This window comes from Ascoidea rubescens (assembly GCF_001661345.1).
Source record: "Ascoidea rubescens DSM 1968 unplaced genomic scaffold ASCRUscaffold_22, whole genome shotgun sequence".
NCBI classification, from domain to species: Eukaryota; Fungi; Ascomycota; class Saccharomycetes; order Ascoideales; family Ascoideaceae; genus Ascoidea; species Ascoidea rubescens.
Window position 1 is genome coordinate 46,826 of NW_017962934.1, and position 18,698 is coordinate 65,523.

The window sequence follows — 18,698 nt, forward strand, 5'->3', positions numbered from 1 at the left end:
AAATCAATCTCGCTAATTCTTATCCTGAAAAAAATCAAATGATTCCCAATGTTTGTTTTCGCTATATTTCTGTGTCTTGTGCTTGGAATAAACTACATTTTGGTCGAAAGTAAAGTTGAAATCTGGAAGATTTAAAGTCTCAGAGTTTGAAGTGGGTTGAATCTGTGTTTTGTTCACACTATCAACTTGTTCCCCAGAATGGTTATTAGTGGTGAAAACAATTTTGGAAAGATCCATTGGTTGCTGCAGATAGTCATGTCTTTCTTTCAATCCTTCTGAGATAACTCTAGAATTAAATTTTACAGCCATAGGAATTGCAACAGGTTTGCAGAGTGTAGCTTCTGTCTCTTTCTCTTTATACAATGAATAGGAAAAATAAACCTTTGAAGATTTGAAAGTACTTGCTAGCAATACACATAAGTCAATAAGTTTTGCCTTTATAAGTGAGTGAATATGCAGGGTATTCATATTATCACAGTTTGATTTGGAGGATAGTATCATCTTAGTTATGTTTTGGTAATTGGATAATACTAAGAAGAAGCAGCGGTTATTTGCAACCCCTATATCCTCAGAAGCAATAACCATTAATCGTCTCAAAATGTATAAATAAACATCAAAATTGTGAGATTTAGTCATTCTCGTCAAATAATAAAGAGAGGCAGTAATATCCGAGCCTCTGATAGATTTTTGGAGTGCAGAAATGTAATCGTATTTCATTTCCTCATTGAAATTTGAAAACAGAAACCTTTCAGAAAATGATGACAAATTAGCCTCAAAGTCTAGAAATCCAGCTGAGACAATACAACGACTACTCTCCTTAAAAAATGTTTTATGGATGAGAATTAGATTATTAATTGCAACTATTAAATTGCCTTGAGAAAAAGAAATCAAAGTGGATAATAAATTACTGGGCAAGTTGATATTCAAAAACCTAGCACCTTTAGATAGAACCAACGACATGTCGTTGGGGTTTGTAGTTTTGAAATCTAAAATGCCAACCTCAGAAATCAAAATCGCCAGTTTTAAAGACCTTGAGGAATTACTGACCAATAGGTTGGTAGAAGAGCAGCATATCAAACTCAACTTTTTAGTTTTAATATAATCACCAAGTTTTTCAAAACCTTGAATCTTTTTCAACCTCTCAACCTGATCGAAAAATAAATAGCAGTGCGTCGACAGGTTTTTGTTCAGTAGGGTTTTCAAACAATTAAAAACCGTTTCCTGGATATTGACAGTATCAGAAAAGATACTGAAGACATGACATGAATCATTGGCATTTTGGAAAGTGTAATCAAGCAAAATCTTTAGAAACGAAGTTTTGCCTGAACCCGAAGGCCCCCATATAAACAAGGAGGGCAAATGGGACTTGCTAAGAATGCTCTTAACCACTAATTTGGCAAACCTGCCTTTTGGAAAACCAAATAAATGAGACTGCCCAATAATTTCATTTAACGATTTTGGTCTTAGATACTCATTTAACAGCGTAATCTGTTCACTCAACATTATATTATCAATTGGTTTCTAGATAATATCTTGTTGTGTATTCTCTTCGCAACTTATGTTGAAAGACGTGGTCACGATACTCAATCGAGAGAATCGGAATCTGAGCTCTTAATGTGCACCAATACAAGAATAGCCAGTATCAGCAATAATAACAATAAACCCAAATGTTGTTGATGTCTTCTGAAGCGCAGATTGATTTGATGGTCTAATGGAACAAACAGATGTTGGCAATATGTTGAAAGAGTGTCTTGTTGACTGGCCTGAAAACAAGAACCTTATGAAAGTTTTAGGGTTATCCAAGGACAACCTTTTTGAGATTTTAAAACAACAAAAATCAAAGGATGATAAGGTTTTGATGACTCCAATGGTTTTGGAAAACTGGAGAGTGAATTCAATGATACTTATAGGATCTACTGGGTCCCTCAAAGAGTTGATAATTGATTTGTTTAAAGACTATTATAGCAGCTTTAGCAACATTTCATTTTTACATTATTTGAAGGATGGTGAGCTTTCAACAATAGAAAAATTAAAGTCCAGGCTTATTCGGTTAAGCAAATTGGTACAAACCAAGAGGTATAATTTTTTAATAATCAATCAATTCAACAAAATTTCTAAAACCACACAGTATTTGATTAAATCACTCATTGAAAATAATAAGATAATTTTGATTGGTCTAGTGGATTTAGATTCTACACAGAATTTCCAAAACCAAAATTTGATTAAAGCACTTAGTTATATAGATAAAGGTTTGCTTTCAATGGCAACCGTTTGGAAGATCAGTGATTTACAAAGTAAAGAGAACACCGAACAATTCATACACATGTACATTCTGAAATTAAATAAAATGTACATGAATAAAGCTGAGAATTTTTCAGATGGCAGTCAACTCAAAATCCTGATCGAGTTTTCTGAGAAAAGCATTGCTTATGTCTGCAGTTTATGTGATGGAAATATATTTTCCATGGCCAATTACTTGAAAGTTTTACATAATCATTATTGTGTTATTTCTCAATTATCCTATAATAAATTGGAAGCTAAAAATTTTCCTGGAGATCAATTATATCAAGATGACAAGTATAGTCAATTATTTGCCGATATCATAAAGAAAAGTGATAGGGCTGTCAAATATGCTGAAAACTCTGTTCCTAAACAAAAGATTGTTTCAATCGTTGTTGATGAGAAATTGATCAAACACTTGATGAAAACAACTTGCCTCTCTACCAACTATGAGTCTGGTTCAAGTCTGGACAATACTAACGAGATTCATTTCCTAAATTTAGAAAACTTGCTACTTGAAAAGAAAAACTATAAATTGGCAATTTTTGAGGTGTTGTTTATTCGAAACAAACAACAGCTATCAACAGCTAAAATCCTAAGTCGGTTAGCAATTATAACATTAAAAGGAAACTACAATAAAAAACAGAGCATCTCATCAGAGAAATTTTTTCGTCTAAGTCGAGTCTTAGAGGAGCTCAACAGCTCTATCAAAGCCATCAGAACAGTAGGAGAAATGGATAGAAAATTTGTTGATATTATTTTAATTCGATGCATTTTAAATATATACAAATACTTTCAATACGAGGATAATCTATAAAAGTAAATTGGATGATTCCAATAAAAGAGCAAGGTATGTTTCCAGTCCAATGGGTATAAATTTGATGCGTGAGTCAAGTACTTTTTTGTTTCTTTCGTATATGAAAATTGATAATAAATGTTTGCAGATTCGTTTGTTGAAAGGAAAATAAGAGGCACTTTTCTTGCTAAATTTCTCACATGAACAATACCAGTTTGCATAATTAGTTTTGGACATTTTAAAATTGGAAAACTTTGGGTTATTGTTTTTTATAAGGGATATGTATGCTTGGGCTTTCTTGTTATGATGAGTTTTTGAGTTTTTTAGCAAGTTAAATTCATCAAAAATAATTATTGAGTTAAAAGAATTTTTTTTATAATCGGTGTCAAAATAGTGTCTTTTAGAATGGAAAAGAGAACTTTTCAAAAACGTTGAATTTTTATAGTAGGTATTGGAGTTGAATAAAAAATTTGAATTTAAAATTGAAACTAGATTTGTGTAATTATGTGTCTGATTGATGTAGCCTAAGGTTTTGTTCAAGACTAATTTTCCATCAGCTAAGTAGTTGAAATTTATTACAGCATTCAAATACCTTTTAAATCCAAGTCTGATCAAGTCAATGTCGCTTTGAGTTAGATATAACCGATGCCCTTTACCTAAAACAATGTAATTTTGCCTGAAGGACCTGTTGTGAGTATGAGAATGGCTTGGTTCCCAAGTCTTTTCAAAGTTTTTGCGAATATCAACAAATTTGTCTTGTTTAATGTTGCTATCAATTATTTGCAAGCACCGTTTAATTGCAGCTGTATTTTTTCTTCTAAAATAGTTTTCAAAACATGAACTGTAGAACAATACATATATGGATTGGTTTTCGATGAGTGAAATTGAGTTGATGAAAGTTTCCGGAAAAATAAAACATAAAAGCAACGAGGTTTTTCTGTTGATTTGAATTCTATTTTGGGAATCGAGGTAAAATAGGTTATCAAAAATAAGCAGCTGCAATGCAAGGGGACTGTCGCTGTTGAGAGAAGAGTGTGGAATCATAATCCCAATCGTGATTTTCAAGCCAACTTTGAACAGAAACGATGTTTGAAGATGCGATTCCAAAAGAAGCCAGAATGGGCGAGCAATTCAACCTCCTTCTATTGTTGGGATGTTTCACCTTTCAAACCGCCCGTGAAATCGGATGTTCGCGCGTTTCGCGGCTGGTGGACGAAATGAAGTAATCATTGTTAAGAAAACCACCACCACTTGGCCATCGCTAATGCTTTTTGATCTTTGATTACTACACGAATTCAAACAATGGGCCAAGTAACCAGCAAAGATTCCTCTGATAATTTCTCTTCAGCAGTTGTGTTGACGGATCCAAATCTGTTCAATCTCAACAAAATTATAATAAAACAGCCTGATTCTGTCCGTCACAAGTCGTCGCCCAAGTCGTCAACTCCTTCTTTAATTTATATTGAAAACCAGAATCAGTTTCTTGATATTTCAGCATCTTCCAATGGCATCAATGATCTTTGTTCCTTTAAACAAAACTATGACACTGCAGATTATAAGTTTCCCTTCTTGTTGCAAATAGCTTCAGATTCTAAAATTTTATTCATCTTTGAGTCAAGCGCCAATTATATTAATTCATTATCTAACCCCACACAAATATCGTCTCACCTCGCTGAAACTGGCAATACAGAAGTTCCAATACAAAAATCAGGCCCTGAACCAGTGGAGGGATTTTGTTTTGAAACCGAATCTGAATTATATTCTTGCCATTCTACGAAAAAATCCGAATGTGATACGGACAACTCTGGGAACCACTCTTTACAGAACGTTGCTCCTCAAGAAAATGTGCATGGATCAAAACAATGTGCCAAAGAGTTAATCAAACCCGAGGACCCAGGCATAATGGCTTTTAACAATTTGTGCTTTGTAAGAGGGAAATCTGAAGCTGAAATTTCTCGAAAGCTATCGCTACTTGAGACTGCTAACTATCTCGATGAAGATATTTACATGGTAGGCGATGTATATAGAGAAGCAACCTCTGTCAATAATACCAGCCAAATCATTAATTTTAAAGATTTCTCAGAAGTATCTTCATCTACAGAAAATAACAGGCCTCCACAAGACCTGAATGCTTCATTTAAATTCTCGTTGTTTTATGAACCACCGCAAGGATCGTCCGGCAAATTTCTATATTTTGTTTACTCCTACAATTCTGCTATTCATGGCTTTCAGGAACTAGCAAGGTTTGGAGTATGGTTTGATCTTCCTCCAGAAGGATTTATTGATTACTCACAGGATTTCAATTTGATTCATCTGTTTGATATTCACGAATCCTTTTCCGATAAAAGTCTGGGTGACTTACAGTTTAAAAAGAGAAATCCCAGCAGAAACTCTAACGATATGAGTTTATCCAAATCGAATTCCAATCAAAATATTAATAGAAAACCGGAGAAAGCAATACACCATCAATCTAAAATGTTTCAAAATATGACCTCTAGTGATGCTGCTAATACTATAAAACATCAGGATGTTTGGGCTGAAAGTAATGATGACTCCTTGAAAAAAGATTTTAATTTTGTTCCAATTAGCTTATTGACCAATTATCCCAATTCTTATTACTCTTCTGAAAATGAAACATCAAGAGGCTTTTTTTTATTGGATAGTTCAGAGATTCCAGATGAAGCAACTTTATTTTTACTAAAAAATCTATTGAAGGTCCTTATTAAAAAATGTGAACTAGTTGATTTGAGTTTCCAAAATTCAATTCGAACGAAATCAGAGTTTTTACTGAGTCTAAACACTTTTATTCATACTTCATCATCCAATTATTCCACTTGCTTGCAGTTTACTATTATTTTTGATTATTTTAGCAATCAGTTGAAACGAAGCTTAGAATTTGACAACAGTCAGCTGCAATGCTTCAAAACCTATATTGCAAAACCTTTGAAATCTTTTTATAATAAAATTAATTTAAAATATTTCTCTTTAAAAAAAAAAGAAGTTGAAGAAAAGACAAAAGGTGTTCATATTTCGTTTTCCAAAAATGACTTTCTAAAAAAAGAAATTCAAGACCCAAATTGTAAAGATATATTAAAAATTGACTCTGCTAAAATTAGTCAAAAGAAGTATCTCCTGTTGTTTCTGTTTTCCTCGCTGTCAAATAACCAAAAACCGTTTCTGATTCAAAAATCTCTCTCAATTTTTCAGTTTGACTATTTAAATAGTATTGACGTTTTGTTTAATAAGCATTTTGTCAAAGAGATTGTTTTAAGCTTTTGTTATTTTCTTCTGGAAACATTTTTGCAAGTGCTGAAATTGCTTAGAGGATTTGATACCCTGCTTCCTCCAATCCGGAAGTATCTTGAATCCCAAAAACATTTGATTACTAATTTTACCTCTCAGGTTCAAAATTTCCTTCAACGATGGGATTTTTATCAAGAGGTTCGATTGACTCAAAAGAAGAGATTGGAATGTTGTCTGGAAAGAAAAGGGTTGGAAAAAGTAATTAGCGATATCTGTTCTGAAAAGTTTTCTGCTTTATCTGTTGCTAAAGAAGGAATTTTATGGTTTTATATCTTATCTGAAAACTCTGCTTGGAGGAAAAGCAGCGCAATTTTAAAAGATGGTTATCTTACTTGTATTCCTATTTCTCATAACAGCACCAAACAAGGTTTTGATTTGAGGAATTTAACGGTGAAACCTTCTAGCTTCAACAACGACAGAAGGTTTTGTTTTGAATTGAAGGATGAAAAGCAACTAAAGGTTCTTTTTCAAGCCAGTAATGAGCAAGATAAAAATTCTTGGATCACTGCAATTCAATTTTGGAGTAAAAATCACAATATCCATCCATTGGTGGATCCGAAATATCACTCTGTTCGTGATTCCAGCATTTCACTTCGACAATCACATACATTCATGGGTCTACCAGAAGAATTTCCAAATAAAACTGGTTACCAAACCACGAAAAACCTTACGAAGTCGGCCGAAACCACTAAATCAATTGAAATAAATTATTTGGAAGTTGTGAGAGAAATTGATTCTTCAAATTATTTATGTTGTGATTGTCTTTCATCCAAAGCTGTTGAGTGGATATCCGTTAACATGTTAATTGTTCTCTGCATTGATTGTGCTGGTGTACACCGAAGCTTAGGTACACATATCTCTAAGATTCGATCTTTGACTTTAGATGTTTCTATTTTTACACGGGAAATGACTAAATTGTTATCCTCTGTCTCAAATGCTGTTGCCAATAGTTACTGGGAATTTAATCTCTTAAATAAAACCAAATTAATTTCTGCTGATTCTTCCACTGCACAAAGATCGATTTTTATCACTAATAAATATAAACATAAACAATATATTGAACATGATATTAAAGTGCACAATCATTTGATATATGGTATCCATTCAAACAACATACAAATGATACTTCGTGCGCTTGCTAATAATGGAAATCCCAATATGGTTGTAATTAAAGGAAAGAATCAAGAGGTAGAGTCTACATTACTAGAGTACTCTCTTACTCATTTTTCAGAAGCAGATTCTTGTCCCATATTTGAAATTGCTGAATTACTAATCTTAAATGGAGCTTTGGTGGGTGAGAAGATATCTAACCGAATGAATCTATTAAAAGAAGCAAAAGATTATTGGCAGTCAAAGATAGATCGTTCAATTGGAATGTCCAAAGAACGCAATTAATTGAGCATATTTTGATTTTTATTTTCTTTATATAAGAGCGGTGATTTGTTTTTGGTTACAAGAGCTATTTTCGTCTGGATAAATCAGAATATCAACTCATCTGGTATTGAATTTTATGACAATTAAAATGACAACTTAGTAAATAAGTTTTTGATAATATACACGTTTACAATTGTTTGCTTATTGGTTGGTACTGTTTTGTTTTCCTACTCAATTTACCTCTTTACCCTAAGGATCTTTGTTATTTTTAGTGAAAAATTTCTATTTTTCTCATCCAACTTTTTAATAATGATTTAACCCTTGTTGTTTAGTAACAATATATTTAAGCTATTTAAAATATGAAAAAAGTATAAGTCATTTTGAAATTCAAAAAATTATACATTGTTGATCTCACTATTGTCAAGGGTATAGTCGAACAGAAAGCAAAAAAATAAACTCTAAATAATAGTATCTTCTTCATTAAGTAGTATCCAAGATAGCCTTTTAATTTGAAGCTGTTGAGCATTTTTTATTTCCATAGTGATTACAGAATAACACCTAAATTGATAAATATAAAGGGGGACTGTTTGCCTTTATCAAACTCCATCATATTATTAATATTCGCAAAGAAGATCAAATGCTGTAAATTAATTTAACTGAGAGAGGTTTTTAACTGGACAAAACAGAAAAAAACATCAATACAGAATTTCTGACACCAACAAAATAACCAAGGGCTTTTGAAAAAACTGTTGTTTTTAAACAAGAAAACTAAAGACAAATAATTACTAATTCTTAAGTGTCATTGAAGTGCATTTTCTATCTTATATATTTTAGGGGACAAAAAGATTATGATTGCATACAGTGATGTTCTCCAGAAGTAAAAGTTTGAAACTACATTTAATATTACTAATATTTTCATAGTAAGTGAAATCAGTATTAACTATATAGAATAGTGGGATAGAATTACTGTATTTTATATAGCACTGAGAAGAATGGCTTTAATAACTTCTGAGTAATATTGCAGTCACTACTGTAACTTTTTTCTTTTTATAGAATAGAAAGAAAACAGATGATAAATAATTAAGATTGATCAATATTCTATCGTTGTAGAAACTTGAGAAAGAATTTGATGTAAGCAGTTTGGTCTACAAAGAATATATCTCATTCGCTACAAAAACGTCTATAAACGCCAGTCTCCAATCGACTTCCGAGGCACAACTTGTCGGAGAGCGAAACCCGATAACAGCACAAAAACGCCGCCGATCGCTGGACGACAGCCTGAAAAATTCAGCGTAGAAAATTGCCTAAGCGGTAAATCATGGAGAACAAATTATCTCCACGAAAATGGTTGCTAGCCGCGATATCCTGATTTCATCACTTTCACTCACTCACAATACTTGCAAAACCATTCTGCTCCAGCTCACTATCTCAAAAATAAAAGCAATGAAAAGTTCTAACCCAATCATTGGTTTGGTGGAACAAGTAGCTGAAAGAAAATTGGATTTCCTGGAGATCGACTTGATTTTAAACTCTACTTTAGATGACAAAATCGGAGGGGTTTTTTCATCAGAGATTTCCCTCTCTGATGCTCAGCGACAACAAATATATCTTCAGAAAGTCTCCAGCACAGACTCAGACAGCAAACGTGAACAAGCCGGTAATTCAGCAAAAGCAGTTCTCAAGAAACCTTCTTCATCTACCTCTTCATTTATTTCTGACTCAAAAGTTGAGGATGCTTCTATTGATTCATCAGAGGATGATAAATCAGAATCCAGCAATAATACAACCATTTTATCAAAGCTTCAGAGAAAGTTTTCTAGAAAATCCAAGGTAAGGCCAAAACTGCAAAAATCTCTTCGAAACCCATCAATTTCAAGACCCTCATCTCTGTCACTGTCCACAAACATTTCCTCAAATGAATTTTCCAATTATTCCTTTGACGCTGTTAAGGACTTGAATGCTAGAGCTAATCATCTTAATTCCAAACAGTTACAAAATGGCACTAAAGAATTAAATCTTCTTGATAATCGGCTTGAAGTTTTTCTCAAGAGTCATAATTATTCAATTCCTAATCAAGTAGGGGATTTACTGTTAGCCTCAGGACTACAACAGGCAAGTGAAATTTCCACTGGTGTTTCCAAAGTTGATGTCCTAGGTCGTCCAATTCCATCTCACCCTTCAAAATCAGTTTTGCCCCCTGCTCTTAAACTTTCAAATGACTCAAATCCTGAAAGCCCTCAACCAAGAAGCATTGTTGGGTCTTTTTTGCATAGACGACACTCAGCAAGCACAACCAATAAAAGGGTTGAAAAGAAAGGTAATTTACTGTTTCTGTTAAGCGTTGAATCCTTGCCTGGTTATGAGGTGTTGCCTGATTTTAAAAGAGTTTCATTTGGAGGTGATATCTTTTTGAATGACCCTCCTCAGCAGATTCCAAGCAGACATCCTCGAACTGGAGAAGTTGAAGTTCTAAAAACTGGAGAGAAGATTATACACAAGTTGAGTGCAGAAGAGAAAAACCGACTAACTCATAGTGGTGGCGGAATTGTTGTTGGTGGTTCGGGAAGGCTATTATCCAACACTTCTCTCTCTTCCACTGAAAATGTTATCAGAGACCCAGAGAATATCGATGAATCCGGGTTGTCTAATACCCTTGCCCAGGTGTCCATTGATAAACCAATGATTCGTCATAACAGGCCTTCATCAGATGCCAATTCTGGAAAGTTGCTGAACAAGGTTTCTTTAGATATATTGTACACTCGATGTTGCCATTTACGTGAAATATTGCCAATCCCGGCCACATTAAAACAATTGCCTTCTGGTTCGTGCAATAAAATTAAAATATTGAAGTTCAAAAATGCTCAGCCTTCGTTGATTGAAGTTCTTACATTTGCTGATTTTATCAGTATTGCCCCCATTGAATGTATATCTTTAGATGGCGTCTCTTTTAGTTATGAAATGTTTAAAATTTTATTATCATCTTTGCATTTTAAATCTGATTTAAGAAAGTTAAGTCTTAGAAACACAATTATTGATTTATCTGGTTGGAAACTACTTTGTTGGTTATTAATGAAAAATAAGTTTATTCAAAGTTTGGATTTGACACTGTCTGAATTTTTAACCGTCTTCTCTAACAGAAAAAAAAAAAAAAATCAAAACGCTTTAAATGTCACTCGAATGACTCAAATTGAATTTGGTAGGCCTTCTATGGATTGGTCATTGTTTGTTGCTACTCTTATTTATCGGGGAGGGATTGAGGAGTTAATGGTCAATGGGTGTTCAATAGGATGTTTTCCTGTCTTTAAAAATTTATTCCAGTATGCATTGACTCCAAAATTAAAATATTTAGGGTTCTCTTTAGTTAGTCTTTCAGACTTGATGACTGTAGAATTCTGCAACTGGTTATCACTACATTTATTTCATCTTGAGAGTCTCGATTTTGGCTATAATTCTTTTCTCACTATCCAGTCTTCTCACCCCTCAAATTCTTCCTCCCATCAAATTTTAGAGCTGAAAACCTTGATTCATTTTAATATAGCATTGTTAAAAGTATTAGAGAATAAAGACAATTTTAAGATACGTCTAAAATATTTATCCTTGAATTCAGTGGTAAATTTGTTTCTTAATAATAATCGAAATGAGTTAAGTGATTGTGGAGAAGTTTTTCCTAAATCTGAGATAATTAAACTTATGTTTTATCTTTCACAATTACCAATGTTGGAATATTTTGATTTCTCAAATAATCCAGGTTTTTTTAACCATTATTTCGATATTTTTGTGAATTTGCTTTCTTCTTTTAAATCGCTATACCGAGTTGATTTGAACTTTAATAATTTTTCTCAAGAGCAAATATTAACTCTATGTGAATTTGTACCATTTTTCACTAAAGTTGGTTGGATTTCGTTGTTTGGTAACAATATTGAAAACTGGGTGGTTTCTTCATTGGTAAAAAACATGAATTTATCTCTGAGTTTCTTTGGGACTTTTTTTGAATATCAAAATATTTCGACAACACTGAGGAAGCTTCTCGCCTCTCATTTACTTTCCAAAATCAATCGTGCCCATAAGTCCTTTAATCAAGGGTTCCAAGATATGATCGAGGCTCTATCACCTTCAAATTTATCTGCTTATATTCCCATGACTATTTCATCATCAACAAAAAAAATTCATAGTTATTTTGATCAGGTTTTTACAACTTCTCTTGATCTACCTTTCATTCTTGGCCGATACTTTTCTCTCAATGATTTGAAAAATGTCGAGGAATCTAATTGTTCACTGGAAAGTCATAACTTCAATGATTTATTGAAAAACATCACTGATCGGTATCGTGGATTCCTATCGGAGTTACTGGTTTTGTACTTCAAGGATGAATTGGATGATTTTGGAATCAAGATCTTTATTAAATTATTTTTAATGTATATTTCTTTGATGAGAGCAGCGAAAATTCTTGAAAAACTTAAATATCAACCAGAACTAAATAAAGACCTAATTGCTATTTACACGACTATTTTTATTTCCATTCCTGGTGCTAGTATTCCTAAAGCTTCTACAAAACTACCTCTTGTTAAGATTGTGCAGAACCCTATGGAAAATGGTGATGGAATCAAAGAGGCTGCCAATCACAATTTAATTTTTTGCTCACATTCTAATATAAAAGAAATTCTTTTCCACAGCCAGAATATTGGTATAATTGGATATATTCTAGGACTTTCTTTGGAAAATGGTGATCCACTATTTTCCATTTTTCGAATGAAAAACAAAAGTGAAAAGTTATCAAGTGATTTGCTATATAAATCAATAGTGGATAAATTTATTGTTATGAAAAATGGAGGAAGTCCGTGAAGAAAATAGTAATATTTATTTGTCTTTATTATGAAGTGCAATTAGATACATAAAGTTTAATTTCCGAATTTCTTTCAATAAGATCATCCATTCTTGTTTCAATCTCTTCTCGGAAAAGCCTGTTCCAAAAAGCATGTTTTCGACACTTTCTCTTCTCTTTTTCGCATATGTTGTTGAAAAAAGGGGATGCCGAATTAATAGATGCGGAGAAAATATCATCATCTTTGAAATTCGAAAATAAAGAATATTTGTTCTGCACAACTATTTTAGCAAATTCCAGGAATGTCAATGTTGAAAGTATTGAATTATAACCGCATATTTTGTAAGATTTCAATTTGGAAGAAATAATATCTACAAGAACTTTGTAAAGTTCAAGCTTTAATTCATAAAAATTAATTTCTTGAATGTTCAAAAGAATTTCATTTTTCCAAAATCTGATATTTCTTTCGACATCTGGATTAAATTTGTATTCTATCATGCATGGTTTGCTATTCGAGGAGAAATTATTATACTTCGAGAACAACAAACTTTTGAGTTTCAGCTCCAACAATTTATTATTGTTTATTATAGCTTTTATATCTTTAGAATTGATGTCAATCCTCACAGGTGTTTCGTTTGTTAAATACAAATTTTCGAAATATTTGGTAAATCTGTTGTCCTCCAAATAACCAGATTGATAACTGGAGACAAAAATATTCTGAAGAATATCAAAATATGTTTGACCATGTTTGAGTGAGCAAAACTTTGAATTTTTATTGATTGGATTGAAACATTTTTCAAGCAAACACTTCTTGTAAAACATTAATGGGTCTTTCAGCGCATCTTCTAAAACACAATAAGGACAGTTAAACTTGAAAATCAAGCTTTTTAAATTGGAATGAATATTCAAACAGTTAAAGTGATACCACGCAAAACAAGAGTCGCAACTTATCATTATGTCTCCATTGTCTGGCTTCGAGCACAAGCAGAAAACATCTTCAATTTGATTTGGATTACTCAAATGAAGAGGTTTGGGGTATGACAAAGACAACTGATGAGTAAGATAAACAATTTTCATACTCATCTTGAATGTAACTTTAGATATGATTAATCTAACATTCTTTCAAAGTGCTACATAAATGTAGAAAAATTACCCGCCTTCATTGTTGTGAGCCTCCTGCATGTCTGCATTGGGTTCCGTGTTATCTGTCACCGGTCTGCTCCCTTGACGCTCTGTGATCTAACCCAGTTCCCTATAAAAGAGGCTGGCTGCTGTAGCGATTCCACGATAATATATTAAGCTAACGAATTATATAACAAAAAGAACAAAGAACAGAACGCCAGCCCCTATTGTAGAGAAATGGGATTGATCACAGAGCGTCACGCAAGCAGACCCGTGACAAACACCGAAAGAAGGAATTGATGTAGCGAATTAATGATAATATATTAAGGTAAAGAAGTATATAGGAAAGAAAACCGTCGAAAAGATCGCCAGCCCTTTGTTTGGAAAACTTGGTTGGATCAAACAGCGTCACAGAAAAAGACCTGTGGCAGAAACCAAAAGCCCAAATGTAGATACTCAGGAGGCCCACAACTGGTGGAGCAGTTATCAACTGCAGTGCAAAATATCATCTCCGCAAATCTGCTATCAGGCGCAGCTGGGGAAGCTCGCATTTCAACCACAATTTTCTAAAAAGAGTCAGTTTTATAATAGCAAAATGAGTGGTTTTGAAATGCTGGCTTGAGTGCTACACTAGGACAACATTTGAACTCTTCAGAAAATTTGGCTTGTGGAGGTCTGTTGCTTTGTAGGCAAACAGCTCTCCCGGCGGGTTTGATCGTTTGCTCGCTTGCGACACCCACATCTCTGAACCAGTGATCAGGTTACATTGAACGACTCAAACATCAAGTTAAAGACTAAACACCAATTCCTCAATAGAAAATCAAAAGATACACAACTCATTTGCAACCCTATCTATTTCTAAGTATCAACTTTAGATTTTGTCAGTCAAAAAGAAAAGACGTATCTCAATCAATTAGTAACTGTTGCAAATTCAGAGCAAAGCGAGTCGGTTAAGCCGTTGATTAACGGTGCCGTTGAATTATCAATTCACAAATATAATACTATTATTAATATGATGATTGCAAATCGACGGAAGCAGCTTGACCTATCGACAACAGCAACTCCCTTCAGGAAGTCATTCACTAAAAGAAGTTGTGAAGCGTCTCAACATTGAAGTGTTTATCATTGTGGGCAACGGATCAGCAACATTTTGATTGGAGTTATCACTTGCAAGAATAAAAACTACGACGCACTGCCTGCATATCATATGATACTTGATTGGCATCTGTTAGGATGCAGTGAGATTGGTGCGAATGATTTCCAAAATGGTGACAGAAATTTTTGCACAGTAAATAGTGTATTTGAGACATTCGTGCAAATGGCGTTGAGGCCCGGAACTGGCAGCGGTTATTTTGTCACTGCTGCGGCAGCAAAAATGTACTCAGTTTTACTTGTTTCCAAGGCAAGTGAAGCATGCTTCTTGCGATGTCCAGTAGCAGCATTTGATTTGTGTAGGGAGATCATGCACTTACTTTTTGCTGATCGGCAATATGTCGTTCCCTATACATGTAATTGTAATCCAATCAATTTGGTTGATGGGGCAGTCACGTCCGGAAAAGCAATGGGTTGAGATTGTATATCTTGCTTTCTTTAAACAAATATAAAGTGAGTTTAATGGTGCACCTTCATATGCAACCTCTAAGCACACGGTAGGAGCACAGTCGAGCTGTCTAAGCACTTGCAGCGGAAAGCTACGCTCGACGGATTTATCTGCAACGTGATTATTCTTCACATCTTCAGAGAGCCATCTGATTTAAATAGCACTTTGTATAAGATAAGCACTATTGGTGCTGCTAGCAGCTGAATCTCATCTAGTTTAAAATGTTGTCTGACTATGCTGCCGTAGATTTCAGAGAAACCAAAATCATTTTTGTGTTTTGAGGAACATCAAGTCGCAGAAACGGACTGTTAATTCTTCTCCATCATTTCATTCTGAGCAATGATTTTAGATATAATCATCCTACCTTGACTTTTGCATCTGAGGATTCTCAAATACGTAGTTCATCAATGGATAATTCAAGGATACATTGATGTAGGTGCCTTTCTAAATGAAAAACACCATTTGCTGCTAAAGAAGTTTTGACCCTCTAACCATTGGAGAACATTAAACATCTATTTGTCCCAACGAAGAAAAGACTTTTTGAGTCTTTAAATTCATTGGTGCCATTCAAAACATCGGGCAATACTACGCTGTAACAGTGTAAAAACCCTTGCTTGATCTGAATTTACGCGTCGCTATCACTATGGAGCAATGCATTTCACAACGGCTTTTCATCAAGTGCCAATGCTGTTGACACCGCCACTACATGAAGGAGTCCAGCACTGTTGTGGCTAATTACTGAACTATATTGTTGAGTGTACACAATAGTCCCAATCTCAGGAAATCTTTGAGCAGCTAGTATTGTTTCAGAAGATTCACCAGGTGCTGCTCACGTCATTGTAAGCACCCAAGCAAAGCCTTCTGCATATTTACTGCAGAGAAATTCAATCAACAGCAAAGTATTTTTCTGAAGCATTGCCTGAAGGTGTGATAGACAAGCAACATTGCAGAATGGGCATGGCAAATTTAATTTAACTGTTGTTGCGGCATTAATTGCTACCGCAAGATAAATCAGACGAGTCCTGTCCTTCATGGAATCCCTCTAACCAGTTGAAAGCCATTGATACACATTTTTAATGTAATGAATATCTTCTTGGCGAACTGACTTTGATGCAGCACACATGTCATTATTCTAATCAGCGCTAATGTTTTATTTGCAATTTGATCGTTTTCATCAGCTGATGCAACCCATTGTTTCGAATCCAATTTAGGGTGATCGATACAATTGGTCGCTTCATCATCTGAGCTGTTGTCACTATATTTCCCAAGTTCATCGGAGAAATTTCATGATGTAATATCAGAAGCAACTGCAGTTGTGTTTGCTTGTGATAGACAGCGATAGTCAGCTCTCCCTGAGCACTATTGACGGCAATCGCTGTAACTGCATCGGAAGATGGATTTGTTGTTTTAACGGCAGCACATGATGGATCTATAGCTGGTAATCTGGTTTCATCAATGCAACAGAAAAGCCTGACAACAACACAGCGGTTGTTATGATTCTACACTTTGTGAATTTTGGCAATGATGTCGTAGCCTCCACCAGCACTGAGGACACTTGTATCATCCAGCTTGAGTTGGTTGATGTGATTGGGAGCTTTGAAAAAGCAGCGGACCCAAACACATTTAACTCCGCGGAAGTTTATATTACTTCATAAAATAACTAAATGGAGTAGTTGATCAAGTCACTTGCTAAATGCGAATGAGTTCATCGAAGTCACTCCCCATACCACTGATTTTTTTCACAAGATATCAACAAGATTAACTCAAATTAGCACTGTCGTGGCTTCGGCCACATCTGTTGCTTGCCGACGATCAGCGACTCACTTCTTATGAACCTCCAAGAAGACTCACATCTAATGTTTGATTTCTTCAAATTGACACTAACGATTAAACAGGTTCCCTTCACAGTCGTTATCAAATCAGACAGTATGAACTGGAATAGCGCATAGTGGATTAATAAGTTTAATATATTATATTTTCGTTGGAGCGGCTTATGGTTGTGTGGCAATTGGAGCAGCATCGGCATATCCTGTTTAGTCATCAACATGGTGAGAGAATTGCGGGTTAGAACGACAGCAACAACTGTCATTGGCCCAAATATAACGACATGAAGAAAACCATTAGCCACGATGCTTGTCGTGCCGACAAGTTATTAATAATTTTGTTAGTTCTTCCTTTCTGATAGGACACAGATTTTGACCATCAGCAGCAGACACTCCTTTGGTTTTGGCTACATCTCTTGCAACAGTCCAACCTGCTAGAGCTAACCGTTCATGCCAATTTGTGCTAATTGTAGCAACACCAGGTGTGACTCAGAAGCAATCATCTGAACCTGAAGCCGCTTTTTTACTACCTATCTCACCACTCAAACATGCATAATGATGTTTTCACGAAAAAAAAGCCTTTTTTTGTGCAGCAGCTGAAATTGAAGTTCATTATGCTACATTGGCAGTGCAATAACCATTATATAAAGATTCGGCATTCACAATCATGACGGTACCAATTCGATTAACATTAACGATAAGGTCATCCATTCCTGCAATCACTCCTGAGTGATTTGTGAAGTCCGGGATCCAATCTGCGATTGCACAAATATGTTGGGCAAGACCAGCATCAAAATAGAACCGTTTGGCATTCAACATCAGCTTGCCAGTTACTTTCAAGAACCAAGAAGACAGCGACTGATCAACTGTGGGGGCATACAAAATGGCTACTGCAGCAGAAACATCGGCTGCAAGTGATGCTCCGGCAGAAACTGCCGGTGGTGGCAAGCAGCCACTGACCAAATGTCCATTTTAATGTCAACTTCCGCAGGTCATCGTTTCTCCTTTGGATTTCTAGAATGCGCTTTTGGCAACAGAAGTGAACGCTGTTGAAACTGAGCTATCAGCAAATGCAACATAACCAGTTCACTGGCCGAAACCACTGCATCAGTAAATGTAATTTTGTTAGGATATTTAAGCTGAATACAAACCCTTTCAGCGGAGGTGGAATTCGAATCAGCAGCAACAAAAACAATTGCGGCAACTTGCTCACCATTGTAGACCTTGAGAGTATTGCAATACAATTCATTAGAAATTTGATGGTAATGACGTTAATTAGACAATCGTTTTAGCCAATCACCAGAAAGAAATGAGTTGGTAATAATCTTAGCGGCCTCAACACCAACAGTTCCAAAATGCTCTTGGAAGCTAGAACTTGACGGCCATTCCTCCAATTATATGGTGAAGGGAATAGCATGCAGCGTTATCAATCTATCAATCAGCTTCGCCAGCTAAGATAATACCTTCTATTATAACGGGTTTCACCAACGGTCAAAATAGAGAAGCTTTGCGATTCAAGATCGAAAGCGACATACTAAAGTTAGTTGGATCCACTTGCTACTCCGGTTCTTGCCAGCT

The 18,698-nt window shown here is 34.8% G+C and overlaps 7 protein-coding genes across 7 annotated transcripts; 3 read left to right on the plus strand and 4 right to left on the minus strand.

Annotated features, from left to right (window-relative positions):
• Positions 1–12: 12 nt before the first annotated feature.
• Positions 13–1,503, minus strand: ASCRUDRAFT_10599 (uncharacterized protein; the record flags this gene model as incomplete). Its single annotated transcript, XM_020188633.1, has 1 exon — positions 13–1,503. The coding sequence occupies one exon, from the start codon at positions 1,501–1,503 to the stop codon at positions 13–15; it is 1,491 nt and encodes a 496-aa protein (XP_020044298.1).
• A 232-nt stretch (positions 1,504–1,735) lies between these two features.
• On the plus strand, positions 1,736–3,097 carry ASCRUDRAFT_72993 (uncharacterized protein; the record flags this gene model as incomplete). Its single annotated transcript, XM_020192139.1, has 1 exon — positions 1,736–3,097. The coding sequence occupies one exon, from the start codon at positions 1,736–1,738 to the stop codon at positions 3,095–3,097; it is 1,362 nt and encodes a 453-aa protein (XP_020044299.1).
• ASCRUDRAFT_10601 (uncharacterized protein) lies at positions 3,092–4,120 on the minus strand (the record flags this gene model as incomplete). The annotated part of the gene is made up of 1 exon (XM_020188634.1): positions 3,092–4,120. The coding sequence occupies one exon, from the start codon at positions 4,118–4,120 to the stop codon at positions 3,092–3,094; it is 1,029 nt and encodes a 342-aa protein (XP_020044300.1).
• Positions 4,121–4,300: 180 nt separating this feature from the next.
• Positions 4,301–7,940, plus strand: ASCRUDRAFT_130060 (ArfGap-domain-containing protein). Its single transcript, XM_020189018.1, has one exon. The coding sequence runs from the start codon at positions 4,379–4,381 to the stop codon at positions 7,772–7,774; it is 3,396 nt and encodes a 1,131-aa protein (XP_020044301.1). The 5' UTR covers positions 4,301–4,378; the 3' UTR covers positions 7,775–7,940.
• Positions 7,941–9,196: 1,256 nt separating this feature from the next.
• ASCRUDRAFT_10603 (RNI-like protein) lies at positions 9,197–12,595 on the plus strand (the record flags this gene model as incomplete). Its single annotated transcript, XM_020188635.1, has 1 exon — positions 9,197–12,595. The coding sequence occupies one exon, from the start codon at positions 9,197–9,199 to the stop codon at positions 12,593–12,595; it is 3,399 nt and encodes a 1,132-aa protein (XP_020044302.1).
• A 28-nt stretch (positions 12,596–12,623) lies between these two features.
• SPP1 (Spp1p) lies at positions 12,624–13,658 on the minus strand (the record flags this gene model as incomplete). Its single annotated transcript, XM_020192140.1, has 1 exon — positions 12,624–13,658. The coding sequence occupies one exon, from the start codon at positions 13,656–13,658 to the stop codon at positions 12,624–12,626; it is 1,035 nt and encodes a 344-aa protein (XP_020044303.1).
• Positions 13,659–17,008: 3,350 nt separating this feature from the next.
• Positions 17,009–17,559, minus strand: ASCRUDRAFT_130171 (uncharacterized protein). Its single transcript, XM_020189021.1, has one exon. The coding sequence runs from the start codon at positions 17,384–17,386 to the stop codon at positions 17,066–17,068; it is 321 nt and encodes a 106-aa protein (XP_020044304.1). The 5' UTR covers positions 17,387–17,559; the 3' UTR covers positions 17,009–17,065.
• Between the last annotated feature and the right edge of the window lie 1,139 nt (positions 17,560–18,698).